This window comes from Salmo salar, chromosome ssa19, assembly GCF_905237065.1.
Source record: "Salmo salar chromosome ssa19, Ssal_v3.1, whole genome shotgun sequence".
Taxonomy (NCBI): Eukaryota; Metazoa; Chordata; class Actinopteri; order Salmoniformes; family Salmonidae; genus Salmo; species Salmo salar.
Window position 1 is genome coordinate 67049869 of NC_059460.1, and position 12023 is coordinate 67061891.

Genomic DNA, 12023 nt, shown 5'->3' on the forward strand with positions numbered 1-12023 from the left:
TGTTGGTATCTGTACTGATGGCGCAAAAGCCATGACAGGGAGACATAGTGGAGCAGTAACGCGCATGCAAGCAGTTGCTCCCAACGCTACTTGGGTTCACTGCAGCATCCACCGAGAGGCTCTTGCTGCCAAAGGAATGCCTGACAGCTTGAAAGACATTTTGGACACTACTGTGAGAATGGTTAATTTTGTTAAAGCAAGGCCCATGAACTCTCCTGTATTTTCTGCATTATGCAATGATATGGGCAGCGACCAAGTGTGCTGGTTATCAAGGGGTAAAGAATTGCCAAACTTTTTTAAATTGAGAGATGAGCTTAAAGTTTTCTTTACTGACCATGATTTCACTTGTCTGACCGCTTGCATGATGATGAGTTTCTCACACGACTGGCCTATTTGGGTGATGTTCTCTCTCGCCTGAATAATCTGAATCTAGGATTACAAGGACTCTCTGCAGCTATATTCAATATGCGGGACAGAATTGAGGCTATGATTAAGAAGTTGGAGCTCTTCTGTGTCTACATTAACAAGGACAACAAACATTTATTTCCATCACTGTATGATTTTCTTGTGTGCAAATTAACTCAAATTTACGGACAATGTCAAATGTGATATAGCGAAGCACCTGAGTGAGTTGGGAGTGCAATTACACAGGTACTTTGGATGAATGGATGACACAAACAACTGGATTCATTATCCCTTTCATGCCCTGCCTCCAGTCCACTTACCGATATCTCAACAAGAGAGCCTCATGGAAATTGCAACAAGCGGTTCTGTGAAAATTGTATTTAATCAGAAGCCACTGCCAGATTTCTGGACTGGGCTGTACTCAGAGTATCCTGCCTTGATAAAGCGCGCTGTTAAGACACTGATGACCTTTGCAACCACGTACCTACGTGAGAGGATTCTCGGCACTCACTAGCATGAAAACTAAATACAGGCACAGACTGTGTGGAAATTATTTAAGACAGATTCTCTCCAATACAACCCAACATTGCAAAGTTATGTGCATCCTTTCAAGCATACCCTTCTCACTAACCTGTGGTGAATTATTCCCAATTTTTGATGAACAAATCAAGTTTTATATGTAAGATGCCTAAATAAAAAGCAACATTATTGTTGATTATTATATTATTATTTGTGCCTTGGTGCCCTCTTTATCACTTCCCACGAGCCGGGTTGTGACAAACTCCCACTCATTCTTGTGTTTAATAAATGTATTGTATTGTATTGTATTGTATTGTATTGTATTGTTTGTGTGTGTGTGTGTGTGTGTGTGTGTGTGTGTGTGTGTGTGTGTGTGTGTGTGTGTGTGTGTGTGTGTGTGTGTGTGTGTGTGTGTGTGTGTGTGTGTGTGTGTGTGTGTGGCAGTCTTACAATGATGGCAAAAAGCAATATTTGAGAATGCGCTGTGCTAGAGTATGTATGCAGGTGGAGCTTGAATGTTTGCAGGGGTACAGGATTATTCAACGTTTGGGAACCACTGTAGATTGTAGGGTATTTGTTTATTTATATTTTTTCAAGCAAAGTATAAGGGAGTTATACTCCAGTCTAGTAGGTGGCGGTAATGCAACATTTATTGGATTCTAACCGCCGTTAAACCTCATCGAAGAAGAAGCAACAGCAGACGCTTTTGTGGTGGACTCTTAGGACATAGCTAATATTACCACTTTGTTTCATTTTAGCGTGGAACAAAAATACCGGTAGCTAATTAATCTAGAAATGAATTACTATCAACGGTGTTTTATATCTTTCCGTTATTTGTTCTAGATGGTTTTATTGTACAGACTAGCGCCATTTGGCTAGCTAGTAACGTTAGCTAACGCGTTAGTGAAAGAGTTTTGACAGGACAACTAGCTAGTTCGCTTACGTTATCTAGCTAGTTACTTTGTTTACGTCTTGCTTTGCGAACTCCACCTGGCAAGCTAGCCACTCCGGTCCACTGTGGAACTAGGACACCTGATAAACGACATGGTTGTGGGCATACAGGCATATCCAACAATTGTATTGTTCTGTCAGCCTTCCTGCCTTAGTAAGTTGCAGAGTTGTTGGAGCGCTAGAGAAGGCCTTTACTAGCACACCTGATACAACTGATACATTCTGATTGAACTGATCAACTAGACATGGTCTTAAGTCGGAAGCGTCATAGCTGAATCTGGTGTGTTAGTGCAGGGCTGAAAAAAAGTCCTGCACACTCCAGTTGGAGACTACTCCGGAGGCTTCACAACAAATGTCACGTGAAAGTCATTCTGTCCAGAGTAACTGAAAGATTACACTCTCGAGCCCTCCACAGCTGAGAGGGATGGAGAAAGTCCCGGTCAAACAGAGCCAAGTGTGTGGGCTGTGGGAGCTGAAGGAACAGTTGGGGACCGGAGGGTTTGGACACGTTTACCTGTACCAGCACCTGGTGAGTCCGGATCATGTGACTACACACATACACATAAAGCCATCTGGAGATGAAAGTCTCAAACAACATTATCTTCTGAGATGCTCAGCAGGAATGCAACGTGTGTTGTGTGTGTGTGTGAAGGAGACATCAGAGAAGATAGCAGTGAAATTGTGTCGTCTGGAGCTGAACTCAAAGAACAGAGAACGCTGGAGTAGAGAGATACAGATTATGAAGAAGTGAGTGTCACACCTACGCATCTAGTAATAACCACACAAACACTGTCAGAACTGTGTTCAAATACTATTTAAAATAATTTCAAACACTTTAGCTGTACTTGCCTGCTGCACATATATCACTCCAGTGTAAATTGCTGAATTGTAATTACTTCGCCACTATTGGCCTATTTATTGCCTTACGTCATTTGCACACACTGTATACAGATTTTTCTATTGTGTTATTGACTGTACGTTTATTCATCCCATGTGTAAATCTGTGTTGTTTTTGTCGCACTGCTTTGCTTTATCTTGGCCAGGTCGCAGTTGTAAATGAGAACTTGTTCTCAACTGGCCTACCTGGTTAACCTCTATGGGCTAGGTGGGACGCTAGCGTGCCACCCGTGGTGCACTCCATCAACAGCAGGTGCATTTCAAGAGCGGCAAATTTGAATCCAAATAAATGTCAAAATTCAAATTTTTCAAACATACAACTATTTTACACCCTTTGAAAGATAAACATCTCCTTAATCTAACCACGTTTTACGATTTCAAAAAGGTTTTACGGCGAAAGCATAAATTTAGAGTATGTTAGGACAGTACATTTACAAGAGTTGTGTGTAATGTTTTGTCAATTCAAAGACAGGGTCACCAAAACCATAAAACCAGCTAAAATGATGCACTAACCTCTTACAATCTCCATCAGATGACACTCCTAGGACATTATGTTAGACAATGCATGCATTTTTAGTTCTATCAAGTTCATATTTATATCCAAAAACAGCGTTTTACTATGGCATAGATGTTGAGGAAATCGTTTCCCTCCAATAACCGGCAGTCAAGTCAGCGTCACAAATTAAATAATTAAAATTAGAAAACATTGGTAAAATATTATATTGTCATTTAAAGAATTATAGATTTACATCTCTTGAACGCAATCAACTTGCCAGATTTAAAAATAACCTTACTGGGAAATCACACTTTGCAATAATCTGAGCACTGCGCCCAGAAAAATACGCGTTGCGATACAGACTAGACGTCATGTTGGGGAGATCTAAAATCGAAAATACTATGTAAATAATCCATTACCTTTGATTCTCTTCATCAGATGTCACTTCCAGGTATCACAGGTCCATAACGAATGTAGTTTTGTTCAAAAAAGCTCATCATTTATGTCCAAAAATCTCCGTCTTGTTAGCACATGATCTAAGCCAGCCGGACTTCTCGTCATGAACGAGGGGAAAAAATATATTTACGTTCGTTCAAACATGTCAAACGTTGTATAGCATAAATCATTAGGGCCTTTTTTAACCAGAACATGAATAATATTCAAGGTGGACGAATGCATACTCTTTTATAACGTATTGGAACGAGGGTACCCAACATGAACTCGCGCGCCAGGTGTCTAATGGGCCATCATCGTTCCATGGCTCTTGTTCGGTCAGATCTCCCTCCAGAAGACTCAAAACACTTTGTAAAGGCTGGTGACATCTAGTGGAAGCAATAGGAAGTGCCAAAATATTCCTCAGCCCCTGTGTTTTTCAATGGGATAGGTTTAAAGGCAATACAACACATCAGGTATCCACTTCCTGTCAGAAAATGTCTCAGGGTTTTGCCTGCCAAATGAGTTCTGTTATACTCACAGACACCATTCAAACAGTTTTAGAAAATTTAGGGTGTTTTCTATCCATATGTAATAAGTATATGCATATTCTACTTACTGGGTAGGAGTGGTAACCAGATTAAATCGGTTATGTTTTTTTATCCAGCCGTGTCAAGCTAGATCTACTCAGGTTTTTCTAAATCTAACCAGCTTGACATTCAGGTTGCATCCGTAGTACGACGGTGGATATTGCTCATCCGCTTGCCTCTAACTCTAGCAGGTTTGTAACTGCGTGTAGCACATGGCTAGTCGAATGCCGAACTCTTCATTGAGACTATGCTAAAAACGTCAAGCCATGGGCGAGTCAGTCAGTGCCACATTTCCATTTGTGCCGAAATCAAAATGAAAGAAAAGAGTGTGCAAAGTGTGGCTATTTGAAGAATCTCAAATATAAAATATATTTTGATTTGTTTTACACTTTTTTGGTTACTACATGATTCCATATGGGTTATTTCATATTTTGATGTCTTCACTATTATTCTAAATAGTAAAAATAAAGAAAAACCCTGGAATAAGTAGGTGTGTCCAAACTTTTGACCGGTACTCTGTGTGTGTGTGTGTGTGTTTTTACACACACACACACACACACACACACACACACACTCTCCCCAATTTCGTTCTTGTCTCATCGCTGCTACTCCTCAACCTGCTTGGGAGGTGAAGGTAGAGACGTGCTTCCTCCGAAACATGGACCCCCCCCCCAAACCGTGCTTCTTAACACCTGCTCGCTTAACCCAGAAGCCAGCCGCACCAATGTGTCTGAGGAAACACCGTTCAACTGACGACCGAGGTCAGTCTGTCTACCACAAGGAGTCGCTAGAGCGCGATGAGCCAAGTAAAGCCTCCCCTGACCCAGACGACGCTGGGCCAGTTGTGCACCACCCTATGGGACTCCCGATCACGGCCGGTTGTGATACAGCCTGGTATCGAACCCGGGTCTGTAGTGACGCCTCTCGAACTGCGATGCAGTGCCTTTGACCGCTGGACCACTCAGGAGGCCCTGTGTGATGTATTTTTTACATTTAAATTACACTAAACATTTGATTAATAAATTAATTAATCATTCATCTTCCTCAAATGAAGGGAATGATGATGCAATCTTTGCATGAGGGAGGGAATCTGATTGCATTGGTCCTCAACTCGCTGCTCAGTCATTTCATTCAGGGTAAGTGGAGTTAGTTGTGAGTTAGCCTGCCCCGGAGCAGGTTTGTTCTGAAGGATTTCTAAAAGGTGAGCCACTTTCGTATGACTGGTTATCCTGAGTCGTACTCAGCGTTGACCAAAGTTACCTTGCTAACTCCTCAAACTTGCTTTGTAGGATACCCCTCAAGCTAGTTAAAGCAAATGCAGAAAGTATTTAAAAAAATCTCTATATTAGTATTTGAACCCAAGTCTAATAACTATAACTACTTACTATAGGGGAAGCCATTTTGAATTCAATCACTTTATGACAGCACCACTTCTTGATTTGAATGAAATCTTCCATACATATTTGCCCATTGTAGAAGTGCGCAGAAAGTTACTTTTTGGGCCTCAATGCCAAAACATTAGAGAGAAAGCTGCTCAAAGTTGACCTATTTTGCATACCCTACCATATCATGAGACATCCATGTCTTCATCATTGGAAAAAATAAACAGTTGAGATTGATATAATTTAAAAGCTTACAAACAGCTTTGTCAAACTATTTTATAATATCTTGAAAAAAAATTAAGAAAAATTAACAAATTTACGTTGGATTGTGCCCGCTATCGGTTGAGACACCACATGCTCTTGAATACAGGGTGGGTGTCATGTTTTGGCTGATAAATGTACTAAAATGGGAATTAAATTTCAACTTTCAAATTGTTCAACAACAAAAAAAACTATACCCTTTGCGTCCAGTGCCCTTGGGCTGAATATTATAATTATATTTCCCTTCTCGCTGTGTGCTGCTTGCGCCGAAGTACCTCTTGTTCGATATGGCTCTCCGTCACGTGTTCGGGTCTTTTGTGGCGCAGCGGTCTAAGGCATTGCATCTCAGTGCTAGAGTCGTCACTACAGACACCCTGGTTCGAATCCAGGCTGTATCACAACCGGCGGTGATTCGGAGCCTCATAGGGCAGCGCACAATTGGCCCAGCGTCATCCGCGTTTGTCCAGTGTAGGCCGCCATTGTAAATAAGAATTTGTTCTTAACTGACTTGCCTAGTTAAATAATAAAACAAATAGAAACATGAGGTGTTGGACTAGGTTTGAATAAGTTGCAAAAAAAGGGAATGTATTGTTTCTTGCCTTACGCTAGGTATCGTTCACAAGTGATAATATATCATTCACAAGTGATAGGCTAATATTGTCACCCATCAGACTATTCTTGATTTAATATTGTCTTTACATATACTAAATAATATGTGTAAAGTTTTGATTTAGAATGGACAAGTATCATGCACCGGTCTTGAAACAGGGGCAGAGGGAAAAAAATACATGTTATCTATGCACTTAAATAGCAAATGGAGGACGCTTTTCCTGTGGTTCATTTTAATGCCAGTCAAGTAGGCTATACTCCTCTTGTAAAGATAAGCAATGTGCTTAATATTAGGAAGTTGAGAAATAAATACACTAGACCTAGCATATAGAAGGCTGATGGGATCTTCTTTTTAAGAGGCCATCACACTGTTTTCTCACACAATTGCATAGCCTATAGAAATGTTGCGCAACAGGAGCTCGTGCTCTCATGAAGTGTTTGATTAGATTTTCGATTACATTTGCATTGATGTCAGAGTGATTAGAGGGACAATAGAGTGCTGAGTACCAGGCAGTTAGCAAGTTTGGTAGGCTACTAATGACCATCAGCAAAATCAGAACTTAGAGAATTACCATTACCATTTAGAATTTGACTGCCTTCATGACTCGTGACAGCCGGTAATATGGTCACTGTAACAGACCTTGTCTGAAGGCTAATATCCATTCTATGAATTCTATTTCTGATTGAAATAACACCCACCCTGTATAATTTACCTTAAAAGTAAAAAACAATCCTTTTTTTTTTTTTAAATACTTTTTTCCCCCAAGAAATTGTCGTAGTTTGACAACTCTGTAAGCTTCAAAAATGAAATCAAACTTGAACCCTCTATATTTTCCAGTGATGAAGACCATAGATTTCTCCTGGTATGGTGGGGTATGCAAAATGGGTTAACTTTGAGCACCTTTTGTCTCCTGAATGTTTTGTCATTCAGGTCCAATATGTCACTTTCTGACTTCTTCCATTGGCAAAAATGTATGGAAAGTTGTTTAAATCTAAAGGGATGCTGTCAAAATGTGATTGAATTCAAACAGATTTACTCCATAGAAGCATAAACACAGGGATCCCATGGATAGAGCGTACAGTAACAATAGATCATCTTTTGCTGCTCTTGACTGTCACCTTCTCTGTCCTTTTCTCCTGTGTCCTACTTCCTTGTCTTGACTCCTGACTCCTATCTTGTCTCCTTGCCTCTTCAGGTTGAGCCATGATAATGTGGTGAGAGCCAGGGAGGTTCCAGAGGAGATGAGTTCTATAGCGCTCAATGACCTGCCACTACTGGCCATGGAGTATTGCTCTAGAGGAGACCTACGCAAGGTACACGCACGTGCACACACACACACACACACACACACAAACACACACACTTGCAGTGATGCCATGTGTAGAGTACCTTCAGAATGTATTGATACCCCTTGACTTTTTCCACATTTTATGTTTTTAGAAATGTTTATAAATTAATAAATGAAAAGCTGAAATGTCTTGAGTCAATAAGTATTCAACCTATTTGTTATGGCAAGCCTAAATAAATTCAGGAGTAAAAATCTGCTTAACAAATCACAATACGTTGCGTGGACTCGCTCTGTGTGCAATAAACATGTTTAACAACTACCCCATCTCTGTACCTCACACATACAATTATCACTAGGGTCCCTTAGTCGAGCAGTGAATTCCAAGCACAGATTCAACCACATAGATGAGGGAGGTTTTCCAATGCCTCCCCAAAGAAGGGCGCCTATTGGTAGATGTGTAAAGAAATTTAAAAGCAGACATTAAATATCCCTTTGAGCATAACGCAGTTATTAATTACACTTAGGATGGTGTATCATTACACCCAGTCACTACAAAGATACAGGCGCCATTCCTAACTCAGTTGCCGGAGAGGATGGAAACTGCTTAGAGATTTCACCATGAGGTCAATAGTGATTTTAAATCAGTTACAGAGTTGAATGGCTGTGATAGGTTAGTATTGTAGAGTTTTCTCCTAAATGACAGAGTGAAAAGAAGGACGCCTGTACAGAATAAAAATATTCCAAAACATGCATTCTGTTTGAAATAAGGCTCTAAAGTAATAGTGCAAAAAAATGTGGCAAAGAAATTGTATTTTTGTCCTGAATACAATGCGTTATGTTTGGGGCAAATCCAACACATCACTGAGTACCACTCTTCATATTTTCAAGCATGGTGGTGGCTGTATCATGTTGGGTATACTTGTCATCGGCAATGACTAAGGATTTTTTGGGGGGGATGAAAAGAAATGGAATAGAGCTAAGCACAGGCATCATCCTAGAGGAAAACTTGGTTCAGTCTGCTTTCCACCAGACACTGGGACACATTCACATTTCATCAGGACAATTACCTAAAACACAAGGCCAAATATACACTGGACTTGCGATGCTCCTGAGTGGTGTCATGACATTGCCCTCTGGGTTTTCTATGCACCATCCCCCTACCTACCTCCCCCCACCCAGGCCCTGTGAGAGGGGTTGTAAAATTCCAAAGGGGAATGTCCTGCCTCACAGGCCACAGTATAAAGAGAGAGAGTGTTTTCATGGCGAGAACAAAGGATTCTTCCACCTCACAGAATTGGAGAACCGAATGACATTTATGTTCTGGAGAAGGTATAAAAGATCGGTGAAGAATCCAGCTACGAACTGGTCCGCTTGGTACAATTTTGTGAGGCTCATTAGAGAAAATATGGCCATATTACCATACTTAGGTTTATATACTAGCCTCAGCTAGGGGAGTTACATCTAAATGGTTGTATCAAATTTATTAATAAGGATAAAGCTATTTGGAATATGTTGAGACGCTATGTACTGATGTTAATGTGAGAGAATTGTATTTCTGTTCAAAAGCTTAACCTCTTACATCTAGACGTTCCGCTAGCGGAACACCTGCTCCAATATCCAATGATATTAATCAGTTTAATCGCGTAATAATAATTACAGGGAGTTATTTGATAAATTTGTCTTCAGTTTAATGGTGCCAAAAGACACGACAGTGGCCTAGTTACAGTTCACTTAAATCGTCTTGAAAATCTATTGCAGGACTTGAAAATGGCTTTCTAGCAATGATCAGCAACCAACTTGACAGAGCTTGAAGAATCTTTCTAAGAATAATGGGCAAATATTGTACATTCCAGGTGTGCAAAGCTCTTAGAGACATACCCAGAAAGACAGCTGCCAAACGTGATTCTAGCATGTATTGGCTCAGGGGGTTTAATACTTATCTACTCAAGATATTAGTGTTTTATTTTCCATAATTTTATTTTATTTACATTTTTCTTCCACTTTGACATTAGAGTATTTTGTGTAGATCTTTTACCAAAAATGACATTTAAATCCACTTGAATCCCATTTTGTTGCACAAGAAAATGTGGAAAAAATCAAGTAGTGGGAATACTTTCTAAAAGCAATGAATTGTATGTGACTGTTTTTCCTGATCCCTGTAGCTGCTGAACAAGCCAGAGAACTGCTGTGGACTGAAGGAGAGTCAAGTCCTGTCTCTACTCAGCCATGTTGGTAAGCTAGCCCTTTATAGTGAAATACACTCGTTCATTCTAGAGGTTGCTTTCCAGGAGTGTATTCAGTAGTGTACACCAAAGAAAAATGCTTAGCATTTTCATTTGAGGTAATGTATCATTATTGTACACACAGGGTCTGGTATCCAGTACCTCCATGAGAATAAGATCATCCACAGGGACCTGAAGCCTGAGAACATCGTACTGCAGGAGGCCAGTGGGAAGGTGAGTGCACACACACACAAACAGGTATTTGGAAACTCAAATAAGTATTGGTGCTGTCCATCTCTCCTATCTTTCCCTCTTTCCATTTATCTCTCTAGTTTGTCCATAAGATCATAGATCTGGGTTACGCTAAAGACTTGGACCAGGGCAGTCTCTGTACATCCTTCGTCGGAACTCTGCAGTACCTGGTGAGACCAAAACATTTTTTATACACTGACAATATATGCTTTTGAATCTATTTCCAATGGGAATTGTGTGTTACGTGTGTGCGCGTTTTAGGCTCCAGAGCTGTTTGAGAATAAGCCCTATACTGTGTCAGTGGACTACTGGAGTTTTGGGACCATGATCTTTGAGTGTACCTGTGGCTTCCGCCCCTTCCTTCACAACATGCAGCCGGTTCAGTGGTGAGTGAGTGAGTGTCTGTCTGTCACAAAAATAGAAGGCAAATAATTGTATGTTCTTGTAGAACCAGTAAGTGTGTGTGTGTGTGTGTGTGTGTGTGTGTGTGTGTGTGTTAGGACCAGTAAAGTGCGCAACAAAGGTCCCAAGGACATCATGGCTGTAGAGGATATGAATGGAGACGTGAGATTCTCTACACACCTACCCTACCCCAACAATCTGAGCAGGTACACATGCACACACACACATCACTCATAGTGGTCCTGTATGGCTCAGATGGTAGAGCATGGCGCTTGCAACGCCATGATTGTGGGTTTGATTCTTTGGGCCACCATGCATAAAATGTACAGTACCAGTCAAAAGTGTGGACATACCTACTCATTCCAGGGTTTTTCTTTATTTTTACTATTTTCTACATTGTAGAATAATAGTGAAGTCATCAAAACTATGAAATAACACATTAAATCATATAGTAACCCAAAAAAGTGTTAAACAAATCAAAATATATTTGAGGTTCTTCAAAGTAGCCACCCTTTGCCTTGATTGACAGCTTTGCACACTCTTGGCATTCTCAGTCAGCTTCACCTGGAATACTTTTACAACAGTCTTGGAGTTCCCACATATTCTGAGCACTTGTTGGCTGCTATTCCTTCACTCTGCGGTCCAACTCATCCCAAACTATCTCAATTGGGTTGAGGTCAGGTGATTGTGGAGGCCAGGTCATCTGATACAGCACTCCATCACTCTCCTCCTTGCTCAAATAGCCCTTACATAGTGTGGAGGTGTGTTTTGGGTCGTTGTCCTGTTGAAAAACAAATTAAAGTCCCACTAAGCACAAACCAGATGGGATGGTGTATCGCTGCAAAATGCTGTTGTAGCCATGCTGGTTAAGTGTGCCTTGAATTCTAAATAAATCACTGACAGTGTCACCAGCAAAGCACCATTTCACCACCTCCTCCATGCTTCACGGTGGAAACCACACATGCGGAGATCATCCGTTCACCTACGTCTCACAAAGACACCGGTTGGAACCAAAAATCTCAAATTTGGACTCATCAGACCAAAGGACAGATTTCTACCGGTTTAATGTCCATTGCTCGTGTTTCTTGGCCCAAGCAAGTCTCTTATTCTTATTGGTGTTATTTAGTAGCGGTTTCATAAGCAGCAATTTGACCATGAAGGCCTGATTCATGCAGTCTCCTCTGAACAGTTAATGTTGATGTCTGTTACTTGAACTCTGAAGCATGTATTTGGGCTGCAATCAGAGGTGCTGTTATCTCTTATTAACATATCCTCTGCAGTAGAGGTAACTCTTGGGTCTTCCTTTCCTGTGGCGG

The 12023-nt window shown here is 40.8% G+C and overlaps 1 protein-coding gene across 4 annotated transcripts in view; it reads left to right on the plus strand.

Moving 5' to 3' along the window:
• The first annotated feature begins 1593 nt into the window (after positions 1 to 1593).
• The window catches only part of LOC106579422 (inhibitor of nuclear factor kappa-B kinase subunit alpha), a 29146-nt gene continuing 18716 nt past the window's right edge, over positions 1594 to 12023 (plus strand). For all 4 annotated transcript variants that reach the window (XR_001322647.2, XM_045702615.1, XM_014159316.2 and 1 more), the window contains exons 1-8: positions 1594 to 2404; positions 2528 to 2622; positions 7739 to 7856; positions 9994 to 10063; positions 10199 to 10287; positions 10386 to 10475; positions 10567 to 10691; positions 10806 to 10913. Coding sequence is in view for 3 of the 4 variants with exons in the window: in XM_045702615.1 (XP_045558571.1) it covers positions 2300 to 2404; positions 2528 to 2622; positions 7739 to 7856; positions 9994 to 10063; positions 10199 to 10287; positions 10386 to 10475; positions 10567 to 10691; positions 10806 to 10913 (800 nt within the window). In the remaining variant the exon portion in view is untranslated. The remainder of the gene's footprint in view (positions 2405 to 2527; positions 2623 to 7738; positions 7857 to 9993; positions 10064 to 10198; positions 10288 to 10385; positions 10476 to 10566; positions 10692 to 10805; positions 10914 to 12023) is intronic.